Here is a 26897-nt window from a genome sequence, read left to right as displayed (position 1 = left end):
AGGATAATGAATTCACCAAATGTCATCAAGTAAAATGTCAAAGATAACCTTTCTTTCCTGTTTTTAACCTCGTTATGTATTCCTTCTGTTACTATTATTCCAAAATAACTTGGTCTTCGAACTCGTGTGTTGGCTAAGTAGTGTCCATAGCATTATCACATTTAGAGGAAACAGATGGATGAGTCAGAGCTTGGAGGGGATGATCCATCAATGTCATTGGTGCCACCTTAGAAGGTAATTTTATGTTGCTAGATAATAGAAAGCTCTTTGTGCTTTGATTATAGGATAACAGAGCAAACCCTTCATAGAGGGAGCGTGTATTGTGAAACTCAGCTCATGCGTGAAAAAGAAACAGCTTCTGATAAGAGAAAGAAAGTGCAAATCAAAGCCTGTACAAGGTTTTGTTGGGCCTGTTTAAACAGTGGCTTGCTTGGCACCTGGTAGTTCCTGGTGTTATTTGTTACAAACCCTCATTGCCGCTATGTTATCATGTTATCATTTGCTCTTTGCATCTTTCACTGTTCCAAAAACAGTTTCAAGCCTTGAGTTTGAAGCACAAAGTTCAGGTTTGTCAACACTTGGAGTTCATTACCAAGAGAGCACAGGATCTACCTATACTTTCCCAATCAAGTGCAGTATGTCTGCCCAAAGGTGCTCAAATCTGTAAGACTGCTTGCATTTGTACATCACTTTTCATCTTTACAACTCTCAAAGAGCTTAACACATTGGAGGGATCCTCTAGGTCTACCCCTGAAGAGCAGTAACCTTGTCAGTGACATGTGGCAGACACTCTGCACCAGCAGTCTTACGTAAGTGCAAAGTTCCTTTAACAAATTCATGAATGGGGAAATGTAGTGTGTCCCAGTTGTGAAAGTCCAAAGTGTAATTTAGTAAGAGCCTCAGACCAACACTCAGACTCTTAAAAACAGTGTAGTGGGACCCTAAAGATCAAATAGTAGTCAAGTCCTTTACAGTAAATCAAGCAGGATGGTACCTTCTACAGCACAGTGTTCCCTCTGTGAAGGATTTGTTCGTGGCTCTTCTGTTGTGATCGCTAACAATTAGGTGAGTGCTCACCTGCAGTCGGGACGTTATCCTGCTTTCAAAAGTCATTCATTAAGGATATGAAAATCAAAAATGCAATTAATCACGTTACGTTATGTTGATCAGTTTCTGTTACATTAAAGGCTGACCAGGACATGCCTCTGAGTACTTTATACAATTGTTGTTTCTTTAGTTTAGATTTGCCAGTTATTTTTGCTACTGTATATACGGTTGTGCTGTGATCCGAAGACTACAGGGGTGGCTGTGTCTGTCGCTGAGCCCTGGCCAGCCCAGAGCTGCGCACTCTACCCTTGGCATTGCTCAGCCACTGGTGTGCCATAGGTGTGTAGCAAGACCCAGGCTCGAACCTGGGACTACAGGACTCAAACTGTGCTTGACCATCCACTTTTAACAGCTGAGAGGTGAGGGAGACCGCAAAACAGTAGTTTGTGTGTGCATTGTAGAAATGTGTAAGGCAATTAGATATAATATGTAGATATAATAAGGTCTTAGATATAGATGACTGTACAGATGCTGTTGCAAAGAAACTGAACTTAGTCAATATGTTTATCTGTAACACTGTGTCATTTAATTCTAATTTAATTGTGATTTTGTTTTTTATGATTTAAATATTTACTCAACTTCAAAGTTTTTTTTCTTGAAGTACACCCTCTGTGAGCCTTAAATTATGTTTGGCATAAAAGTTATCTGCGCTAAAGAAAAAAGAATTTCACAAATTGCTGAATTTCTAACTGTATCCAGGATATTATTTAGCAGATTACTAAACCTTTAATGTTTTTTTGTATAGCACTGATGCCTTGTAACATTATCCACCTTATTATCAGACATCACTATGAAAAGCAGGAACTGCTTGGCTGAAATCGAAATTGCATTAAAAAAAACAGATGTTTAAATACATTTAAATTTGGGAAAATATATCTTTATTGTCTAAAAGTAAGAACCTGAGAGTATAAATAGGCCAACACAATTAGGCCTGCTGCTTTAACATCTTTAAACTGAATATAGCAAGACTTGCTGCTCTGAGTGTAAAAATAAATTAAACTTCTGCATAAAGTTAGTGAAGTAAAACCTCTAGCCTTTGTGCACATACAGCTTGTTACCTGTTTGAAAAAGGAGCTGTTAAACATTACTGAAACATGGAATCTTATTGTTGTCACTTGTTATATGTAATTTGTTACTGCCCAAAACTGATGGGCACTCAGGCAGAAGTAATAGGCTACTTCCCCCAAAGGTCAGGCTCCTGTTCACTCGCAGTCCACTGGGAAAGACAACACACGTTTACAATCAGAGAGCTCACAGGAACACGGCTGCCGAGAAGGAAGTAACGCCCTAGAGTCTGTCAGTTTCAGGGTGTGTTTTCAGACAAACTTCCTGTGATGGGGTGTCCTATAAAACAGTCCTTTTGTTACCAGCTGCTGTCCCACTCCCTGTAAATATAGGCCGTTGAGCCTCACTTTCTTCTGGTGGTCCTGTTTGATTAGCTGGGAGTTTATAATTGCAGTGCCATATTGTACCAATGAAGGATGACCCAGTTTCAGCTTTTTTGCTATTGAAGCTTAGCACGTTCCAGTCAGGACAAAAACAAAAAAAAGTGTTGCATTATTTATTTTCTGCTTGTTGGTTTTTTTTTATTTTTATTTTTAACTCACCAGCTACGCTGGTGCTGGAAAATTCTAGGAACTAATTTTCCTTTTTCAGCAAAGTTAACAAATGTTGTGTCTGGTCATGAGTAATGTGGTATTGATACAGGCCTTTCTTTTACCCTCTTTTACCTGGTGTGAATGGCTTCAGTAAGGATACTTCTACCCTTGGATGTCAAGGCTAGTGATATCCTAAAGAAAACTGTATACAATATATTTCTTTTTTTTAGACTTACTGTACTTTTACTCATATGCCTACATTGGTTAGTTTGAATATCAGGAACTAAAATCTAGTTAGTTTAGTTTTTTCCCCTGCTTTTTTTTTCCTGACAAAAAGAAGCCTTTTGTTGTATCCTTTCTGATCCCCTTAGAGATAGCTGACCCTCTATCTTCATCTTGAAGAGTGGCAGCAGCACATTACCAGTCTGCACCAACTTCATTCATTCATAATTTAGATGGATTGTATTAAACAGGGACTCACAGCATCCCAATGTTACTTGTCTCTTGAAAAAGATGTCACTCTTGAGCAACTGATCATATTGTCATACAGTTTATTTAATCTTTTCCAGCTATAAAGCCTCTGTGTTATTAAATTGTTCAGGCTGCTATATTATGCTTAATACAAAGCCCCAAGATATTGCCGAGGGAAAAGTGATTTCACATACTGTATCTGTCCCTGCAAAGTGAACTTGTCTTAATTTCAACAGTGTGCATGGAAAATTTCTTTTTGTATTTTTTATTACAGAGATTAGCGCTGCATACAGTATGTGTCTTGTCTGTGGGATTTTACATTTGTAGCAGTAACGAACAAGAAAAATAGAGCGCACCCACGCGACAGTTCAAAATCCAGAATAGTTTTTAATTAAGTGCTTCTTAAGGTACACAGTTTCAAATCCTTTGCAGGTCACTTTCAAATCTTATACAGAAGATGAAAGGGAGATATTCTTGTCCAGAGTTTTCCAAATTGCCAGTTCTTCTCTCAGGTTAAAAAAATGCAATCACAACATCACAAAATCATGCTCAGACAATGTATTGCATACACAAAGGTCTTCCTCTCAAAGTTATATCTTTTTTTTGTAATTTTAACTTTAATGAATCGCACATGCAAATTGCTAAAAATTGGTAATGGAAAATTGAGGAAATTAGGAAAAAGTTTAATGTCAACTATACCAGCAAAAATATTAAATTTAAAGTAAAATATAGAGGTCCTTCATTTTATCTATTTTAGAATGACATTTTACTTGGCGTTGCTCTGTTGTAGTTGACATCCTGTATTGTTATTAATCTGTAAGTCAAATAAAGCATAATTATTATGTTTAATAGAGGGGAAAGAAAATAAAAGATCTAAATAGGGCACAGACCACTGAAAGCACAACACTGCAAATGATTTGGGCAATTACAGAAAGCACGACAAATCCAGTTCTTCATTTACACTAATACCAGTTATAGTGTTCAAATTATGAATGCATTCTACCATGTTTCGTAGCAGTACTTTTCCATGGTTACCACCTGTTATGATTTTATTAGTCTTTTCAATTGCCTGGAACTTGGTTTAAATTTAGTTATTTTCATTAAACTGAACAGCTAAAGGATATGAGGAATCGGATCTAACTTATTGCACTTTGATCTTCACTAATTCGTTGTATGTAAAGCAATTTTACTCTTGCATATAAACAACCGCAAAGTGTGGATGTTCAATAGCTTGTAATTACGCCTTTTCAGGCACGTGCAGTGTACGTTCTGCATTTAATGGTTTGATCGCTTTTAGGATTATGAAGGCATTTAGGTTTCTTTGGATGTGTTTTGCAAAAAGATCATCATGTGCTGATTGACCACTAAGAGCGGCAGACTTTTTTTTTTGCATAAACTAAGTGTTCAAGAAAGTCTGTAGTATTTTTGTTCTGCTTGAATGAAACTAGCAGTCTTTCTATAAATGGATCATGAAGTCCTGAAATACACTATTGTCTGAGTCAAACCTATTTTGCTAGCCAAAGGAAATTATTTAATACTACACACTAAACAATCAGATCGATTTAAATGGATTTCAGACTTTAAAAATAATATCCCAGTGAGAATTTAATGCTCTTCTGTAATTTCTTTGTATTGTTATTCGTGTGTAGCCACAATTTGAAGCCCCCTTTTTATATCCTTAGAATTTTCAGTTAAATCATTTTTATCAGAACACAAATGTAGATGAAATACGTCCTTCACTGCACTGGGGATATCCAGAGGCCCAAAGCAAAGCGTTATTATCTATTTTTTTCCAGTATTTTATGTGTTATCCTTTGGTATTGTTTGTATTTTTATTCAGGTGATCCAGAAACTGAAATCTTTAAACCCTTTACTCATGAGACAAACTAAGATGTTTGTTCTAGTTAATGAATCACTTATGGAGTTGTAGGGATATATTTTTCTTGCTATTAGTTATGCGAAAAAAATTAATAAGCTCTTTGAAAAGCACACAGTAGAGTATGCAAGAAGGTTTTTAAGGTTTGCGCTTTCTTAGCCTCAGAACTTCGTCTTGTGGGTTGTCTACATGGACCGTCTGTAGAGATCCTGATGTTACCTCACCTGCTTATGAATAAAATACTGTTTTTTTCAAGGCTGGTGTTATGGCTTTCGTGTGCAAGCGCAAAGCTGTGTGAGGACCTGAACATACATAAGCCTCCTCCCACACAAACATGCAGTTTTTCCTGTGAGCTGCACATGTTCTGTTGACAATGACGAAATGACAATTTAAACACATGTGTACTCATCTTAAGAGAATGGCAACAGTATTTTTCCTATGAACAGAAAAATGGAAGCGGACTTATTGACTTATTGCGATGCAGCAAAAATCAACCTTGGAGCCCTTCACTAAAAACGTCCACACCATGATCTGAGATTTTAAAAGTAGGAGCTCTTAGGCAAATGGGTATTGTTTTAAGGGAAGGAGAAATAATCTCAGTTCAGTTATCCTTTGGAAACCAAAATGGTGGGAAAACAGCATTGGAGTGTCGTGTTCTTATTAGCAGTGTAGAAAGTTAAGAGGAATTTAACAAGCACTATTTGTGTGTGTTTTTTTTGTTTTGACAAGTACAATGTTTTATTTCCTTCACTGTCAGGTTTAATTTCCTTTACTGGAGAGAAAAGATAACTTTCAGCTTTGGAAATGGTGTGTTTCTGGTTTAAATTGGTGGACTTGCATTTTAAAATCAGCCTTGTAACCAAGTTTCTATGGAACCTTCATCAGTTCTGTGCTCTTTTGTTCAAGATAAAGGCGAGATTACTGTCTTCAGGTCAGCTTGTAAGACAATCTGACAGGCTGTCTGAAATTCAAAAGATTGCATGCGATGCTGAACTTCTGCTGTCTTTTAATTGCATCAGTACCTTCTTTGAAAATGCAAGCCCAATAATCAATTCCTTAACATCTTGACAGGGTGGTATAAACACAAGCAAGAGAAGGGACATTTCAGCATTATTAGATGTTAGGCTTTTTTTGGGGGGGGTCTTTAAAGCGGTCTGCAGCTGGAAGAATTCCTTAGACTGACTGTGACCAGACGGGATAGAGATTAGTTTGAAGACTTTTATATGTATATGTATGTACCGGTTAGAGGCAGGTCCTGATACAAATACAGATGTAGAGATGTACAAAGGCAGATCCGAGAACGCAGCAAAGAAGTGAGGTCTAAATTGCTATTTTTTTGTATAGATTCAGCTCGAGGTTGTGATCATATGATTAGGCAGCATGTGAATTGCTCGTGTCTTTGGTCTTTGTGATTGGAGTAGGGCATTTAATCTATTCAGCGGTTCTCAGTGACTAAAACAACTATGGAAAATTCATTGTTTTAGTCCTGGAGTATTTTTGTAATCCGTGTCTAAATTGTAGCCAATGTGTTTCTCTTTGTTTTGACCAAGATACTGAAATTGATCTATAATTAGAAAATCAGAAATATTATTAGAAAATTTGTGATAGGCTGCCATGGTGAAGAACCATATGGATTCTAGGCTTGATATATTCTTCCTGTGTCTGGGTATTCATGGATGATCTATCTTGTCAGTTGTAGCTTAGATGCTTATGAATTATGAATGGCTGGAATTTGTCTCCATTCATAGCAGCAGGGTTATCAGCTCTCATTCCTGCAGACACCCGATCAGTTGTGGTCCAACAATTATCCTCCAGTAAATGAAAGAATCCACTGCTGGTTTTCAAACTAATCCTGATCGCAGTCAAGTCTGTCTTGGTTTACATGAGGCTGTCTTCATACATTCTGCATCAAGATCCATAAATGCAACTTTATGCCAGTTGCACTCTCTGTGCAACATGTTGCATAGCAAAGATTGCAGTTATCTTTGATGTTTAATTGTATTCAAAATCTCTGAAGGATATAGAAATAGCCTTTCAGAGTGACAAGCTGTGCATTCAACACCTGCGACACGTTGTCACCATCCCCCTTAATCAGGATGATGAGCAGCTTTTTTCTCGTTCTGAAAAATCTTTTTCGTCTTGTAAGTCTCAAGCTCTTCATCTTGAACGTATTGTAACCCATATTTTGTCTTTCTGGTCAATTGTATTTAACTCTTGTGGAACTGCAACACAGAGCTGAATTTAGACCATTCGTGTGCAGTAGCCGTATTTTTTAAATATAGATTTCTGTCCATTAATGTTCAGGGCTGCCCAAGCATTCCAAATGAATTCTCTATTTCTGAGTTTCTGAGTTTAATCCCATCTACCAGTGATGTCTAAATTGTCGTACTTCTCGTTTTATAAATGAACAGTGTCATGAACCTCACATGCAGCCTTTTGAATTGCATGTAAAATAAAATGGACATTCCCAAAATTGTTCAGTCCGGTTTTCCGTGACCAGATGAATGTTTTGTAAAATTCCTTGCTGATTGCTCATTCTGTTATTTTCCTTGTTCTGCTTCCTGTAAAAAATAAATTGATGGAATTCCACTATAAAAACAGGCACCAAAACTTTGTTTCTGAAACCATTTGACTCCCACGCTTCTAACAGTGGAAAGTACTGATGGGAGGTAAAAAACATCTTTAATGTGCTGCACTGTAATAATGGAGTAAAGACTGAACTGCGTCGTCTCCACTCTGGACTCGCTGCTCAACAGAATTGATTGCATTCAAGTGTTTCCAAGTTCTTCAGTTGAATTAGTGATCATATAGTAAAGTGCATCGCATCTTCTGGTTACAGTGCAGCAGCTGTTCCACACCAGAATGAACCACACAGTGCTTCAGCAGTGGGGGAAATACAGAAGGGGAACTGGGCAGGAAGCAGACCTTATCTGAGAAATAATAAGGTTGGGGCAGAGGTTTAGGCAGGTCTGATTGCATTTATCTGCATTGGATTTAGACACGAACCCATGCTTACGTTTTGTACAAATGCAATATTGTGTTCCACCGTTGTGGTCCTTTTCCCTTTGTATAATTTTCTTTAATTGATGCTGTTCTACGATAACACTTATAGTGTTGATTACAGATTACGCCCTTGAGCTATGATAGTGTGAATGACGCTTTGTTAGCCTTTCAGCAGGAAAGCTTTGCTATCAGAGAAAAAACAGCCCTTTTGCTGTTTGTCCTACTGTTCTTTTGGGTGAAGTCCTTTCCTCTTGTCTGTTGGATATGGGATCAATGAAAAGGCAGGCTGTTGTTGCTCCAGTGCTGCCCTGATGGAATATTACAGTCCTATAAATCGTTATGAGAAACAAGATGGATGGTTAGGTGTATTGCAAAAAAAGTCTCGCATTGTACCAACAAACACTTCACCCATAGCTTACCACTTAATCTACTTTTCAGATCTGTATTTCTAAATAAATGCTTCCTTCTTTGTCAGTGAATCCAAATGCATTATCATGCCCTGCATGTCATTTGTCATGAGCTGCGGATAGTCTCTTGAACCATCCCTAAGTGTGCTGGGTGAGCTCAAGGACCCCTGAAATTTAATTGCATAGAATAAAGGGGAACAGTCTTTTGCTAAAATTAAGATGCAGAAAGGAGCTTAAAGTTTTCTACAAAGGTGGAATCTGCATTTAACACAATCAGATTTGACGGATTTCATTGTGTGAAGAAAGGTTTCGAAAGCGTGGAGAATATGTCACCACAAAGTTTCATGCAAAATAGCGTGTGTAATGAGACTTTCACAAAGAGAAATTAAATGCATTTCAGACCCCTGTATTCACTGAGATTCTGCTTCACTGGACACTGAAGACGCCATAAAAAACATGCATTTTTATTCTTAATGAAGCCTTTATTAATAGTAAGAAATGATTAATTTTTGTATTAAGGTGTGACGTAGGGGGCAGATAAGTGTTTTTTTTTAATGTGAATACATTTTAAGAACACCCCCAGTAGTTCAGAAAAGTTGGCGCTGTACAGTAGGTAAAATTAAACTTGTGAAAGCAGTGGTACATCATGTGGGTGGAGTCTGAGTCAGGGAAAACGAGATGGTTTCTGTAGGGGAGTGGTTTCAGGCAAAGCTTTTTGTCATCTGGGTTTGGGAGCTGCAGGGGTCTTGTTTACGGCATAAACAAAAGTATTTTGTGCGTTTTCCAAATTGGTAAGTCAATGTCAGCAGTTTTTTTTTTTAAAGCATAACAGGAAATGGTAAAAAAAAAAGGTATGTTAGCGTGCATGCTTGTGGTGAGCAGGGCAGCCCAGGAGAAAATGAAAAAAAAAGTGCAGAGAGGAAGGAAGTGGAGATTTCGATATGGCTTAGCATAGTCTGTGGGTGTAGGTCTCTCTGCAGGCACGCTTGCTTCTCTCTTGCAGGAATCAGTTATTTTCTTTTCTCTCCCACAGACATGTACATTTATATATACACACACAAACTCTCTCTCTCTCCAGCCACCCCCCCAGCACCACACAAACACACACACCTCTCCTTTTTCAGTCTGTCGGCACGGCTCTGTATCGCTGCTTGCTGTAGAAGAGTCAGGTGGGTGAGTTCTCCTGCTCCTCTGTTTGTGTGTGTTTGTGTGGGGGTGTGCTGGTGGGCGGGCGGAACCGAGCTCCTGTCTGATTGGACGGCTGCAGTCTAGGGGGCTGTCGTTGAAGGTGTAAAAAAAAAAACCTAGCAGGCTGGGGTCAGGGGAGAGCGAAGAGAGTGCGTGGGTGTGCGATGGCAGGGTTTGAAAGAGAGGGAAGAGAAAGCCAGCTCTTCTGTCAGTGGCATGCTGCTTCCTTTAGCCCTGACTCCAGTGCCATTTCTGCTGCTACTGATTCCCATGCTTCTGGAACTGGTACTGCCACCACAGCTGTGCCCTCCTCTCCTGCTTTCATGCCATGCTTTCCTGCCCTAGGCAAGTACCTGCCCACTTCAGCCTGAATTCAGTTTGGAGTTTTGCCGTGACGGTGGTATGGCCAGTGGGAGATTCTCTGCAAGCATAATAAAAGCTTGAGTGGAGTTGCTCTCCTTTGGTGATGGTGAGTGTCTTGTTTGTCATTTTTTCGGTCCAGTGCAATACTTTTTGCTTGTTTGCTTGCAAAAGCAATTTGTATTTTAGAGGGTAAATAGGTTACTCAGTTGCTTGTGCTTTTTAAAAGCCTCCTGACGTTTGAAAGAAGGGCTCACCTCTCTACACTGTGCCACGCAGCCGATCAGCTCGTGCCTTGTGAGTAACTGCTTGTCGCAGAGGCTGGTGTCAGCGATGTTACGTGTGAACTCAGTGCTTTACAGAAGTGACAGTTTGTTCCTGTTGTTGATTTCCACACAGGTTGTTGAGCTCCTGCTAGGAGAGTTGTACACTTGTTCAAGCTCTGTGGTGACAATAACAATGAAGGGTCTAGAAATGTGACTGCTTCTGACATCTAGGTCAGTGTTAAGACTTATGGTGCTTTGTTATGGCAGTAGCATGGGACAGAGTGAGAAACTGGGTGGGCAGGAAACAAGGCATTACCTAAGGCAAAAGAGGCACTTTCCCTTTGCTAATTGCCTAGAAAAGGGAGAAAGAAGCTAAAAGCGCTAGAAAAGGTGAGCACATCTGCAGTACAAATAATCAAGCAGCACATGGAAAACATTGCTGTGTGTGGTAGTTTTAAAGCAGTCTGGGTCTAGAACAAAAAATGTATATATACATTTCGGCTATCCTGTCCCCATTTTCAAAACCTGCCTGTTTCAACCATTATTTTCATTTTCTGTTTTTGAAAACCTCTGGGATACCAAATTGTTTGTATCTATACAGTAAAGTTTGCATTTACGCAGTTCAGAATCATTTTTAATTTGTTCTTGTCTTGTTTACGATCCTGTGGAGTTTTTGTTATCGGTGCTATTGGATTATCTTGGCTTTAGCAATGTGTGTACATTGTGTCCATAACCTCACTGCAGTTATGCCCGATCCTGAAATCTTCCAAATAAACAAATTGTATCTTGTGTAGACTAATGGTAGGTAAAATCAAATGGAAAATCTCATATGAATGACTTAACTATTTTAGTTCAATTCACCTTTTGTACCTTTCATTTTCTTTGCTATTTTAATTTTTACATTGTGTGAATTAATGTTCTAGGAAAAGTGACTGTTGCTTTTCTTTGGGATTTATTCCATGAAGTTTTACCAGTCCAGCTGTGCAGCAGGTTGCCAGTTTTCTCTTTGCAGCCTTCAGAGGAGTGACCCTGTAAACTAGATAGCCTTGATTCCCTAGTATGTTTTCCTGCATCAATATTTAAAATAAGAATTAATATTTTATGCCATTAATTAATCAAAGTACTGTATGTGAAGGCTTCTTACTAAGAACTCCCAGCTTTGTGCAAAAGAGATTATAGATGTTTGGTGCACATGGCATGACTTCTTGGGCATGTTTTTTTATACCCCAAAACCACATTTAATTACTCAGCTCCAAACTGATTTGAAGATATCTGTAGGTGATAAGATAGAAGTCTGTTAGTTATTCTTTGTTTTTTTATGCTGTGCTTTCATTTCTTAATATAACTGTCGCACATTTAATAAAATAAAATCCTTCTTGAAGGCATAACTCTCCAAATAAGCTTCCTTTTGTCAACAAGAAAAAGTGGGCGTGTTGGCGGTCTGCTGTGTTTGCTGATTTGAAAAAAAAAATCCTATCTGGTGAACGTGAGGTTGTTGATGCAAAGACGGCTTCTTTAAGAGAGTTACAGCCATCAGCCGGGCTCCTGGGACTGTCCCTGTGAGTGGCCGTTGTCTCTCTGAATCTCAGTCACGTTTCTAATTAGCCACAGCTATGGTGGGGAATCCCTCTCTAGTGCTGGCTGGCTGGGCAGCCTTCTGCCTTCTGCTGCTCGCCGATGTTTTATTCATATCCAGGAGCCAACAGCAAGGAGAACTCTTCTCGCAAGGCGTGATCTGAAGGCAAATTATTTTAAGTCTGTCTGAATTATTAATTTAACTGTTGTTTGCTGCTGGTCTACAGCCTTGTTAATCTGTAAATTGCTTTTAATACTGTAGGGATGATGTGTATTCCTCTCCAGCACCACATCCATCAGAAGAAGCCTTGATATCTTATTTCCTGATAGACACAATCAGGCTGCTCTTTTGACGAGGCAGTGCCTGCAGTTGTGGGTCAGTCTGGAAAGGCTTCCCTTTTGAATTGTGTGGCACGCAGAGGGCGTTGTAAGGCTAGACACCTTATTTGGGGCTGCACTGAAGGCACATCAGTAAACCTTTCAGCTGCACCCCTTTGAATGTTAGTGAAGTGGATCTTAAGTGAATCTGCCTAAATTAAAATCTTTACTAGAGGTTTTTCTGTTTTTCATTTTTGCAGTCTTTGGTGCTGGTTCACTCAACTTTAAAATGTCATTCGGTTTTCTTAAAAGCATGAAAAATCTCCAAAGAACTGTTATCCCAGTTGTGTGGCTCTCCCTGTTGACTGCCAGTAAAGCAGAAGATTGATGTGTGAGGGTGCAGGCCCTCCGTGGTTTTCACTGCTACAGGTTCGGAAGTCCTGACTTGTCCTGAATATAATCTCTTCAACATAGACTAGATTTAAATGAATAGAATCTTTGTAAAATCTCTAAGATGGTTCTCTTGTTATGGATAGAGACTTGAAAGATATTGTATTGCAATCCATTGTGTGTTTATTGTAAATGTCTAATGTTTTATGTAATGGTTTTATGTGTGCTGTCTCTGTGGTAGATTTTGTGGACAGTATCCACATACTACATTTATTATTATTTTTATTATTATTATTAAAGCACCTTTCCAAACCCAAGGGGACTGTACATAGTGACCTAATAGAACTGCTGTGTGAAACAGTATTTTTTTTCCAACCGGGGGTCTTTATGAGACTGTTCAGAAACAAAACTACAAGGTTTTTCCCCTCATCCAGCAGTTACTGTACCTAAATTCACTCTGACAGTAGATCTGTTAACCTGCTGTTTACGCTTATTAACAGCATTATTAGAATTTCAATTGAGAATTTATTTTGACAAAGGTGTCCCTTAGCAAGAAAAGACAGAAAGAGCCTATGATATACAAATTACAATGCTTTAATATAATTATATTTGACTTTGGTAATTCCGAGTGTTATGTCTTTGTGTGGAGGTGTTGGGAACACAGAGTTCACGAATAGTGGGTCCCAGTAAGAAAACATGAATCTGAGGTTATCTGAAAGTAAATATGTACATTGAAACTTCACTGTGGCACTTTGTAATATACTGTTTAACCCCAGTATCAGAGCTAAATGTTGGCAAGCTATTTTTGTTACATGCTCTAAAAACTTTTAGATGATTTTCAGTGTCAGTAGGGAAGCAGGCTTTGTTCCAGGACATCGTGTATCACATGTGCCTCCTGTTAATATTACTGCCAGTGCTGATTGTTGCCTTTCTGTTGGATTGATGGATTTATTTATTCTTCATTTCTTCATTCTTCATTTCAGATTTTTTTTCAAAAGTTCTCATTCAGAACTGTGTTGGTTTACAGGTACAGGTATAGTGGTTGTGGTTATAAAAGTTTTGCTAACTCGTGTTGAGCGTGGAAGTTAATTTTCATGAGTTATTTGAAAATAACAAATAACCAGACAGGTGAAAAAATACAACATGTGGGCCATTGACTTATAGGCAGTGCTTGGCACTTTGTGCCCAATCTGATTGGGTTCAGGTTGTGCTTTGCACTGGGGAGTGACTGAACTAGACCAGAAATCATGTGGACTTCTAGGCTACTGCCTATTTCCTTCAACATGCTGCAGACTGATCTGTAGGAGCGTGATTCTGGAATAGACAGAAGGCAAGCTCACCTGCCAGAGTGCCTGAAGGATGATTCTCTTACATTAAACCTTCCTTCACCTTCCCACATGGCTTCAACAAGACAGAGGCACCATAATACAGCAATGACTCAGGCCTTCAGGAGTTCAGGTTGCACGTGGTACTCATTTGTAGATTTTGGTCTTGATTCAAGTAACTCTTGGCAAGGGATTGGATAGCCTTATTCTGATGTGTAGCTGCAGAAGTCTGGATTCACAACGTGTGATTTAATTCTACGGGTAGGTAGCAGTCTGCCTTTCTAACTGAGTCAAACAGGAGAGATGGGAAGGAGGGCCATCAGTACGCAGGCCATCACAATAACTTACAGTAACAGAGGGAGGAGCTATTTGGCTGGGACTGTTGAAGTCAGGGGTTGAAGGTTGAATTCGTTAACTCCCCTTCACAATATTAAAATCATTTCCAGATGAAAAGCAGGACACAATAATCTGATGGAGAGCTAAGGGAAAGGGAGAAATCGTCGAGCTCTAAGCCACTAATTAAACATTGCAAAATGGGACATCCAGATTTATACTATATTATTATTTTGCTTGCAAGGCCGTGCTTCCTAAAGGAAATACTGATCAGATTTAGAAAAAATTAATATCTAGTAAAGTTCCTCAAATCTGCTTATACCCTCTGGACCAGTGTAATCTGTGTAAAGCCATTTCTGCTGTGTCCCAAACAGCTAGAATCAGTGGAATCCCAACTAAAGATGGTCCTTCATCCATTAGTTCTGTTTGACGATGTTTATGCAGCCTGCTTCCACCCCTCACATTCCAATTTACAGCTGCTGGAAGATTTTTGTGATCTCTGTGGCTGAACATTAAAGTTGTCGATTTTCTCCTCCTGAAGCCACAGTTTGTGTGAAATAAAAAAAAAGATGTTTTTAAGTCTGTCCTACATTTTTTTTTATTACATCTTGTGTTCTGTTATTTTTCCCTTTTCAACAAATCTACTTAAAAAAACCCAAACACTAAAGTAATGGGAGATCTGGAATCAGCATTTCTGTCTGACATCTACAGTTATTTCAGATTTTGTAACACAGGGTATGTTAAAATCAGATACAGTGAAGTTAAAATACTGGTATCTTTCTCTGTCCCATTGGCAATGCAGCTAGAGATGTATCAGGCCTGCAAATTAATTGACCCTTGTTTACATCATGTTTATTGATCAATCATTTTATCTTTCAATAGCAATAAATGTTAATTGAGAAAGCCGAGTCATAAGAATCTGAAATCGTCACATCAAGTGGTATTTTATTTTTCAGCAACAAATCTGAAACCGGTATGACCATAGTAATTCTGTAATGAGAACGAAGAACCTTTATTTTATTAGATCATGGAAAACTATCCTTTTATGGTACAGCAGATTAGTATAGCATCAGAGTAGGTGCTATTGATTTTTGAGTTAAGCAAAAATATTATTGCTGCTTGAAATAAAGATAAATTACAGAAGAAATATAGCATGGTTTTGTGATTTGCTTAGAAATATTCAAGCATTAAACAAAACATTGAAGATTTTGGCAAAACCACAAGAGGAAAGCTTTAATAAACAGATGTGCTTTCAAAGAGAACATTAAACATCAATTTAGAATATTAGCTGCTTCTTCAAATATTTATAATTACTGTCTGAATGTGTTCATGTGATACATCTCTGCTGCCTTTGTGTTTTACCAGTGTTTTAAAAATGTCAATAGATCGAATCTTTGTTAATAGAATCATTAATGGGAATGGCTATTCAAATTAATACATGGGACTAATGTGTTTTATTTCATCAACAAATAATTGACTCTTCCTCTTCCTGTGATGCCCTAATGAGATCTGTAGCTAGTTGCCTTGGTTATTTTTAATTACTCAAACAATAACATGGCCTCTGCCCTCCCTTATCCAAATGTAGAATTGAAAAGCAAAATGGAGATTTTAAAAAAATCTTTAGAATATCCAAGCTTTGACTTTGAATGAAGAAGCCAAGTCAGTCCGTTACACAAGTCTTTCAGAAAGGGTACCCCCCCAGAAATTGTGAGATGTTCCACTTTTTCCCAATCAAGTTGTAGTCAGTGGAATTGGTCTCGGTCCTGAATTAACCTTGAGACTGAGCTTTCAGACATGGCTACAGTCACAATTTGTAGCGCCTCTGTCATGGCAGTACTCTAAAACAGGGTGTTTTATGGCTTGGATCTGTATCTGATCTACAGCAGAGACCATGTCAAAGATTAAAAATGAAGCTCTGCCATTTGATCCTTCTTTCTCCTTTGGCTGCTAGTATCATATCTGTATCATATACAGTATGGATCTCCTCTGGTCTTTTTCTCAAGACCCCAGGGGGAACCACTTCAACAGTATGGCTGGGTGGCTTTTTCCAGACCATCTCAACCCTTTCGTGTCAATGAATGCACATGCGCTTAATTTTAGCTGGCGTGTTTGGGTTCTGAGGAGGGATCGGACACTTTGAGTTGGACCTTCATAATGCTTTGTGCCTGCTTTTCCTCTGTGGTATGTTTTGTGTCAGCAAGGTTCTACAGGCTACTGCTACCCGACCCTGAAAGTTTTATCAAGCCTGTGAGGAGTTCTGTGCGGATCGGTCTGTTCTGCTCAGCCTACAAGCCCGGCTTCAGCTTTTTGCCCTATTTTTCTTAGAACTACTGTAAAAATCCACAAGCTCCACAATTTATTTATTAGTCTTTCTTCAAAAGAAAAAAAATTGTCTGTTGATTAGACCATTTCTCCTATTTAATTGTTTCCTGATGTCAGTGTACTAACAATACACAGTGCTTGAGGGACTTTGAGACTATAGCAATAGGAAACAGCTGTGCACATGTGAGACAAAAATAAACACTAGAAGCTGCTCAAATTAGCCAGTTGTCCTTTCCCTTTTACCACAAACAGAAATGTGAAAGGGGTGGGGGGAGACCTACCTCTCAATATTTCAATATAGTGTGTGGTTATCATGGACCTCATGGAGTGTTAAAATGTGACCGAGTTAACTCAAGCTTGTTTTTGTGTAATACCGAATATTTAAGCCTACAGTTCAAACTTCTCTATTGTAAGTGATCTTGAAACATTGTCAGAAACAATTGTATGAATTGTATGTGTCCAACAGCTTTTTTAGATAATATTTATATTATTCTGCTGTTATTGATGTTTTAACGGTTTCTAAAAAATGGATAACTGTCGCTTTATAGTATACAGATCATGCTAAAACAGGATTGCAAAATATAAGAGCATTTTTTTAGGTCTTTGGCCAGAATTGAGTTTTTTTTTTGCAAATTAATTGCATCAGAAAACAATCCGTCCAGGTCCTGTTCAGGCGCACTGTTGGCCTGATCCTTTCCCAGACTCAGTGGCATCTGGCATGGGAAACCCTGTTTCCATTCTCGTGCTAGAACGCACTTTGTCAAAAGCCACTGAAGCCAAAGAAAGGAAAGTTTCCTTGTTTAAGATGGTGTGATATCATTCCTAAATGTAAATTGGAAATTGGCTCCGAACAGACGCAGTTGGCAGACTGAAAGTTTGCGGCTACTTTCCAAGTCAGACCTGAGAGTGCCAACAGAACTAGTCTCTGGAGTGCAGTCTCGTCAAAACAGCAGCTTTACAAATGGCGAAACTCTGTAGAATCTGTATCTATCACCCTATAAACCTGCTTCATTTTATCTTGCTTTTTTAGAACCTTGAACACAGAAATGACAAGGATACAACTTCCTCTGGATTCTTCAGATACTTCTTTTACTGATTAAAATGACGATATCCAGTGTAATATGTATTTCATTATACCGTGTGATCTTATTGTATGTATTAAAACTGTTATTTATATCAGAATTACACATTGAGAAATGGACTTCATCAGTTTCAGCAACCCCTCTTGTTAAGGGGAAGAGACATATTGTGATGGTAGTGTGCTTCTGGCGTGAACAATGTTCCTGGTGCTCATGTCAAACTGGATATGGCTAAAACATCCTGTCCTGATGACAAGCTTCTGCAGTCTCTGTTCATAAAAACAGCAGGAAGCATCATTTACTCAAATCAGTAAAGATCAGGAAAGTGGTACAGTGAGGAATATGACAAGAATGGACACGTTTCGAGCAGCTTTATACCGAGTCTGAAATGGCCTTGACTTGTTCCTCAGTCCACCACATGACTTGCAGCCGAACAAGTGACACAGACTAAATGGTTTCCTCCTGCTTGTGGCTTTTCTCTTGTCTTTTATGTTCTTGAAGATACAGCGAGCCCCAGTAGCACTCCATCATCCGTCCTTTTATAAACTGTTTAGAAAACCAGTTGCCACAACACGGTGTTAATCTGTGATTGTTTGATAAATGACTGTGTTCCAGACTCTCTGAGGTTTCAGCTTGAGATTGGGCCAGTGGCATGTGGCAGGATGCGTGCGCCTTTGCGTGCCAAGACGAAGATGAAGTGTGCTGTGGACTAGTTCCTGTTGTCCCACTGCTTTGACTGTGGAGTCTGTCACTTCTGACATTTCCACGCCAGTCTTGGCCTGCTGTGTGCCCCAGTCTTTATTATCGGAACAGGTCGTTTGCTGCCTTTTTTAAACTTGCATCCTTGTAGTGTCTTCCCATTATGTGGAAAACAAGCATTGCTGTTCATCCTTAAAGCTAGTTCGTGGAATGAAACAGTCATCAAAACACGCTGGATTCTGTTTAATTGATCTGATATACACATAGTGGCTATATTGTACTCTCAAATACTGGATGTGATGTCCAGGTTTTTATGTTGTGTGTTTATTATTAGTGTTGTTTTATGATCAACTAAAATCTCTGTAAACTATTGGCAAAACTTCAATGTTACAGCTACATATTGGTAATGGTGTTCCAATTGAATTCCTCAGGAATAACAGATGAATATTAAATTTGCTTCCTGTTGTTGTTTGGAGGTATAACCTTATCTTCCCCAAGCATTTATGTGCTACGTAATACATAACAATACATATTATCATCTACAACACATTTCTTTTTTGGGGCAGTATCAGTAACAAACATATTACACATTTATGTCCATTGCTTTGCTTGACCATGATGAAATAGTTGCAGTCGATACTTGATATATACAGTACTGTTCAATACATGTGTTTTTTGAAAATATAATTACACTTTTAATTTACACTGAAGTGTTTTAACTTTATATCAGTGACGGAACTCCTTCATAGATATCTGGGAGGTACCGACCTGGTGATCTCTCTAGTGTTCATCAAAAGAAATAAAATAAACGTTTCAAATGAGAGGAGGCCATTTGGCCCAACTACACATTTGATTGTTAGTAGCCTAATGATCTGAGGATCTCATTCAGCCTTTTCCTAAAAGAGGCCAGGGTATCAGCTTCAACAACATGGCTGACTGTGTAAAACTAACTCTCTGAATCTCTCCCTTCTGTAGACCTATTAGGCAGGCATGGACCAAGTTAAGATGATCTTTCAAATTGTGAAGAGGACTTACTCCTACATTTTAGAGAGGTGGACCATTCTTACACTTTGTCCCAAAGAAAGATTCAGCCTGCCAGACATGTCTGACTTCTGTGTGTTATGGAATCCCTTCATTCTGTTACCTAGAACAAAGTGCTGCACTGACTCATTCTTTCTCTGTTCAAGGCAATGCTCTTTGGTTCACCTCTCTTTTGTGCGTTTTTTTTTTTAGGGAATCTGGCGTATTCCAGTGGATGAAATTGATCGCCCGGGCAGTTTTGCATCTCATATGAACCGCTCCATTGTTCTCTTACTGGAGGTGCTATACCAGTTGAAGGACCACGATACTCTGCTTAAAGTCTCTTTCATGCTTCAGAGGACTCCAGACCAGGGAAAGTAAGTTTCTCTCTTAGATTCTACAGCATGCATCTCATGAACTAACATTTTTACCGTGGTAATGATTGCTTGCGGACATGTGTGTGTGTGTGTTTGTGTGGTAGTCAACACGTAGAGTTTGATATTCCTGCAATGTGAGCTCTAATTTAAAAAATAATAAGAATGAGCTAGAGTGAATAAGACTGGTGTTTTCTCAAGCTAAAAATGCTTTTATTACTAACACTACGTGCTGCATATATTATAAAGGCCCTACAGACTGTGTATTACCAGAGTAGCCTGGTTTTGCTGGCATGCTTGCAACCTGTTGGAGGCGGAGAAAAAAGATAAGAGCTCCCTGAAGGTCTGACCACTGTAGCGGCGCTATGCAGTGATTTCTTGTTCTCTGTCTGTCGTTGTAGGAAATATTTACGGGATGTCGACCGCCAGGTCCTTGCCAAGAGAGCTTTTTTTCTTACTGTGAGAGTACTGGAGGAAACTCTGAACAAACTCGCTGGGGTAAAACATAATCCACCCGTGAAGCACCGCATTTTAACGTGGTCTGAACAGCAGATAAACAGTGTCGCTATGGAAAGCTGGTGAACAACGGCTTCAGAAGCTCATCTGTGATGTTTATGCCATATCTCCTTCGCTTGAAAGCTAGCTGATTTTCCTCTGCCATTCCTTCTGCCCAATTATGAGAACGTTGCTAACCAAAACGCCGACCAGACTCACTTTTGTTTCGGAGAAGCAAAAACAACAAAAAAAAAATTCAACAGGCAGGGTCATCTTAACTTACTTACTTAATCGACAGCTTTTGTCTCAAAGACCACCGTTCTAAAACCCAGCTTCAAAGATTTTGTCAGCTGTGCAGATCCTGGGGCAAAAAAAAACAGATTTATTTTGATTTTCTCACTTTGATTCTTTTAAGGTGTCAGAACAACCGACTTCCAAACCGCCCCCGGGGTTCATGGGGGAGATGACGACGGACGTTTCCAACAAGCCCGGCGCGGAGGACAGCAAACGACAGCTGCCCAAGAAGCCGGCGCTGACGGAGGGGGTCAGTGTGCAGAGCTCGGACAGCGGGCCGAGAGAGGGCCCCCGTGGGCAGTCCCCTCAGGCCATGGATACTGCCGATCAGCATGGTGATGACAAGCCTGGGAGGAAGGAGGCCGGAGGGGCGGAACCGGCCAAGCCTGGGGCTGATGAGCCCATGGAGCTGGACGCTGGGGCTGGACAGTGGGGAGGGGGCGGCAGGACAGATGCCGCCCCTAAATCCCTTGAAACGGACTTCGTAAAAGCCGGCCAGGTTTCTGAGGAGAAGACCCCAGGGACGAGCAGGGCTCCAGAGCTTTCCCTAGAGGAACTCAGCATCAGCTCCAAGCAGCAGCAGCAGCAGCAGCAGCAGCAGCAGCAGCAGGCCACCACAGCCAAGGGCCAGCTGACTGCCAGCGGGACAGAGCCCGGCATCGTCCGGAGACCCAGCAGGAAAAGGAAATTGTTAGAGGACGCAGAGTCCGGTAAAACGCTTCTGTTGGATGCCTACAGAGTGTGGCAGCAGGGGCAGAAAATCATGACCTACGACTTAGGCAGGATTGAGAAGATCATGTCCGAGACCTACATGTTAATTAAGCAGGTAATTCCACCCGTTTCTTTCATTGTGTATTTGCAGGAAACCGGACTGAACTCAATTGCTAGCTTCCAGTTCCAGTTCTAGGAAGGTTAAAAAAGGAATGATTTGGGAACTGGCTTGAAAGAGGGAATGGGGACAACAAAAAGTGAAATTGACACTAATAAGAAATAAGTAATTTCTCACATCTTTGGATCAGCCCCTTTAGTGCAGAAAGGGTGTGAACGCTGTCTTAATGTGGCAATATCCCTTTGTGTAGGGCACGCTCACAAGCCTTCCTGCAGCTCTTAATCCTAAGACACCTGACAAACTCATCCGTAAACAATTTATATCCATCCATCAACTTTCAAACTGCTTTATTCAATACAGGGTCTTGGGGGAGCTGGAGCCTTTCCTGGCAAGCAACAGGCATAAGACAGGATACACCCTGGACACCACACACATGCACATACAACAGGGCCAATTTTCCTAGAAGCTAATTAACCTACTAGTACCGGTCTACAGAAAGACAGTGTGTATATGCAGCCACTCATTACTACATAATAAACCTTGTGTCATTGATGTAGTGTGCTGTGATCTCTTTGGTGCTGTGTTGTTACATGTCTCCGGCTCATTTGAGGTGTGAAAGCACTCCCACTAACAGTGGGAAGTTACTGTCGTGGAAAATCTGGGGAAACCCCCAAACATATTATTTGCTAAAAGTCATTTTCTGTGGACAAACGGGCTTTCCGACAGACACATTACTTATTTATTGTCTCCTTAATCAGTATTTAAAAGCAATCATTGTCGGGGGAATAGATAGTTATACGTTTCAGCAGTGTGTATGCATTTAGAATTAAAGATAATAGATATAGAACGGAAGTGAAAATGACTCTTCCGCAACTTTCTGAAGTTTGTTTTAAGGGAAAACCCCTGTACTTTTGACAGTTGTATGATACATTTGACATCAGTTTATCTGTTTCCTCTGCTTTTTGATATGTCTGTATTTCCACCACGGCAGAAAATGAGGTCTACAAAAGCATCCTGAATTTTGAGTCTTTTGATGAAAATTAGTCTGTAGTATTTTTCATTATTGTTCTTTTTTAATCTAGCTTTGTTATAGGTGCTGAAAGCGAACTCTACAGGTCCAGATAATTAAAAAAACAAATGTATTACAAATAATGTTGGGAGTTTCTTTTTCGGTCATTTAAATTGCTGACATTTTCAGCACACGAAGTTGACTGATCAATGAATGTAGGAGGAAATGCTTTGAATTGGCTAACTGCACATGGCTTGTTCAATACTGCCACACAGATCTACAGCAGTTTCTGCAGCTCTAAAGGGCTTTTGGTTAAGGCCAGGGTGTCATATTCAGCCACTCATTTTTGATCTACCAGTTGACATGCTACCACACTAAACCCTAGGTGGCCAATTTATTTTAGCGGAGACAAAATTCATTAAAAACTTCCCCTGCTGTTGGGAAAACATTCACAGTCATAAGTGGGGAAAACGGGTCAAAAGTTTCATATTTTTGCATTCTGTACCTGAATGAGGTAAAATGGCTGGTGAGAATTTTCTAAGTATGTTGCTGGCTTTGAAGCTGCAGCTTATTTAGCTTCACCTAGTTTTCTCTCGTTGGGTTTATTTTTCACTTCCACTGGAGAGACCTGCTGTTGATTCAAGCTTTTGATTGTCTGCTTCTTGTTCTGCATGTCTTATTCCAGCCTTCTTGGTCACAGTGTGTTGTATGTGACAAGGAACCTGCTGCCCCTTCTTTATATCTTGAGTTAATTAGTACAGTAACTAATTAAACAACTGATTTACCTACATTACAATATGGATGCTATCTCCTTTCCTTTCTTTAGAAGCACTGTCAGTATTTTTTTATCTAATTTATCTGTCCAGGTGGGGCACCACCACTACATGAAGATTTGATTCAGTCAATGCAATCCATCCTGAAACTCATTCAGAAACACGCTTTCAAATTGATAATGTTCTATCCGAATCATGTTAAGTCAGATTTCAAGAACCTTGTGCTACATGGCTGTAATTCAGATTTGTGAAAGCTACTTGTCCCCTTTTCTGTACCAGTGGAAAAAAAAACAGTTGGAGACTGATTAAGAAATCTGTGATTTCCTTCAGACACTCATCTTGTAATGCTCACGAAGGCATGTTTCAGAATCAAGTTTTAAAGATGGCATCAAAAAAGATATGAGGTCAACAGTGTCTCTGAAGCCCTATGTCAAATCACGTGGGTTGAAAGATTATACACATCTCATGGTTTTACTTTCATGGATTAGTGTTTGCATGTTTTATGATTTCTCTTGGCTTAATCTCAAACTATTTGCCAGTATTTTACTGTATAAGCTAAAACCACAGATTTGCATGTTGTTTGTATTTGTACATTTATTTATCTGTAAAGGAAATAGATTATAAAGTCAATTATTTAACCACACGTCCTTCAGTAAGGTTCGTTTTCTGTAAGCTCACCAAGGGTCGGTTTGTTACCTTTTGTCCTATAAAGGGTTTCTGCTCCCAATGATTCGACTGTTTTTGATACTTTCATTTTTAAGCTTTTTATATGAGGTCAAATGAGATAAACTGAATAATTGACAGCTGGACAATTTTTTTCCAGCTTTTTTTAATACTTTGCATGAATTGAAGTATCCTGGGAAAGATGATCTACCTGGAACCGTTAATACTTCTATCGACATTACAAATATCCTCTCTGACCTGAAAGTATTCCAAAATGAGACATATCATATTGATTTGAAGGCAGTTTCACTTTTGATTCTGTATATTTAGAAATTCTTCAGCTGTTTGGCTACGTCAAAGTTTTCTGCATTTGTTAAAATCTGTGGTCAGCGGATAGACATAGAGGCTGTGAGTGGTTTGGCTTAATGCATAGTACGTATTTATGTTGCATGTAACAGATTTATTGTTATCTCCAGTGTGTGTGAGCACTGATGGGTGTTGCTTCTGTGCAACTATAACAGCAATCTAGCAATGTAGCATTGCATGTCCAGACAAGTATATGACAGAACAGAAATGAAAATTATTGTCAGGTTCTGGAACTAGGTGAATTTTTTCTTATGAACCGAATGTTTACATGCTTAGATTTTACTGTGTTGCAGTATACTTTTTAGTTTAGGATTGCGTTTTTTTTTTGCTGGTTTGATTGTGTCTATTGATTAAACTCTAGCTCCTGGCAAGAGAAGAGTTGGCTCAAAGAGGAGATTGAACAATTTTGTCATCACAGTACTTTGCCATCATAAATGGAGTGCAGATGGTGATGAAAAGTTAATTCAATCATGTTTCTGTGGAAGGAACAATTGGAGTTAGTGGATTGCATAAAAAAGCAGCCCACCTGTTTACAGAATTAATGAAAGTACAGCCCAGGAGTGAAAGAATGCATTATTTGTTATAGAACTCGCTGACAGATTCATGCTGATCACAACTCCTCTGCTTCTCAACCTCTTTCAGCTCTCACGTTATCTAGCATATGGAGGAGAACTGTAGATTGAATGTTCAGTGAAATTGTCTGTGGGCATTGAAGACTAAAAGCAGCACAACTGCTGAATAATAGGAAGCCAACATCTTGGAATAACTTTGCATTTGTTGCGTTGTTTGCGTAACACTTACTGTTAACTTTCAGTTAAATAAAAATACTTGATAGGAAAGAATCAGACGGACAGTTTTCTTTTTTAGCATTTCAGCACAATTTCAGAGTCTTGACTACACAGACTACTTGTATTATGCAAAATTAGGGTTGTGCCCTTTATTTAAACAGAACATAAATGCTTTAGAACAAACTGTATATTCAGACACATTATCTTTGCATTATATTGTCTTTAGAAAACACAGATGTTACACTGTTACATGTCATGCTCTACACCAAGTAGAAACCTGTGCATCACAGTTGAGCTCACTCTAAGCTTTTCAACCTCAGTAATGCCATGCTCCCTGAACAAGCACAGGTTTTGGGTCCCATTGTAGTTGTCACACATGGATGAGGGCACTGTGAGAATATGCTGTCATGTTGCTTTGTTGTTCCTTATCTGAATGCCTGAAGCAGCTGGAGGAACTGCTTCCTTGTGTCTGATGGGATTACTGGTATTACTGCACAATCCAGCTTTGTAAGTTCATAATTCTGTCTTTCACTGTATAGGTCTATGCATTGTTTTGTTTCTATATTCCTTCTACCTCCAGACGTTTACACAAATTAAATCCTTTTTTAGGCTTTTGACTGCTCAGTATTTTATGTAAACATCTATGTCAGGTTTGAGCTTTTGACAAAGTCACTGATCCAAAGGTTTATTCAATCGCCCTACGCTATAAAACCTAACGAGGATTGAAAATCAATGAAGGCCAACAATAAGGCTTTTAATAGAAAGCAGTTGAGTGATTGTGAAATAGTGACTTTGGATATGTATTCTCTGAGAATGGTATTTAATTAAATTTAATGGTTTGGGATAATAAGGTGATTTAAGCGTTTAATGTATTAGCCATGAGTCCTCAAATTCTCAGCTAAATCCTCTTCTAGGCCTGAAAATACTTACAGTACATACCGCAACATTACTGTAATCCAGGCTTCAGTTGGACTTGAATCAGAGAAACGTTTTCAAAATCCAAGATCTAATTAAAAACAGTGCAGCCATTATTGGGACAGGTTTAACAATACAAAATCAAGTTATTGGGTCCAGGCCTCCGGTGCTGGACAGTAAAAGTCCCTGAAGGGTAGGTAGGTTGTAATATGTTGATCTGGGGGTTGCAAACAAGGAACAGTCCTGAAAAGTGTGTAGCGCTGTGAATTTTGTGTTGTGCAGAAGAGGCAGCACAGATTTTTTAGATGAGTGTGCTGGCACCAGTTGAAACGAACTGGGTCCCAGAGGGAGGGAGGAGAGTGGACTGCTCAGCACTGCAGACTGCCAGAGAGCCACGCAGCCCCACTTCTTTAATTGGTGGGTGGAGGGGATTTTCTGTGAAAGAGGCAGAGTGGGAATGTGTGATCAGACATAATAGAGATGTCAACCAGAAACCGAGGCTGTTTTCTGTAGGAACTGCCAGCCGAAGGAAGCTGATCCGTAAATTGCCAGAAAAGATTATTCCATCTTTTAAATTGCGTTTACTTTGACGGGTTAAAAAACATTAATCAGAGAGAGATCTTCTGCTGATTTCCCTTCATGTTAGCCTAGTTGTCAGTTTTTTTGTAATTCACTCTCGTCAAAATTATTCAAATTCTAAAATGCCTTTAATCGGGCCTAGCAAGGAAGAAGATGTGAGTGTGTTTGAGAAACTCAGAAATCTTGCAGCAGTTCTTGAATTTTAAGCTTTAACCGCCTCCATTGGTGTCATTCCATCACCTTCCCACAAATTACAATCTGAATTATATAATTTTACAAGGCCTGTGAGTCTGTTATTCCCTGTTGAGTGGAGTGCTGTGATAAGGAATTCAGGGTGTTCCTTAAAATTCCTGTATCTCAGCTCCACATTTTTGGTGTCTATTGCCAGCAGAAGACAGGAAACTTTAGAACCACTAACATGAATCTGCCTGTTCAATTAACATTCCTCATGCTGTACAAACATGCACAGCAGCTC

General features: G+C 39.3%; 1 protein-coding gene across 1 annotated transcript in view; it reads left to right on the top strand.

The window, feature by feature from the left end:
• Positions 1-26897, top strand: part of cabin1 (calcineurin binding protein 1) — a 111567-nt gene that overhangs the window by 63187 nt on the left and 21483 nt on the right. The window contains exons 33-35 of the mRNA XM_088935792.1: positions 19551-19714; positions 20113-20209; positions 20622-21326. Of these exons, the coding sequence (XP_088791918.1) occupies positions 19551-19714; positions 20113-20209; positions 20622-21326 (966 nt within the window). The remainder of the gene's footprint in view (positions 1-19550; positions 19715-20112; positions 20210-20621; positions 21327-26897) is intronic.

Source organism: Atractosteus spatula, chromosome 17 (assembly GCF_055471065.1).
Source record: "Atractosteus spatula isolate fAtrSpa1 chromosome 17, fAtrSpa1.hap1, whole genome shotgun sequence".
In the NCBI taxonomy this organism is placed as follows: Eukaryota; Metazoa; Chordata; class Actinopteri; order Semionotiformes; family Lepisosteidae; genus Atractosteus; species Atractosteus spatula.
This window is presented reverse-complemented; position numbering and strand designations above follow the sequence as displayed.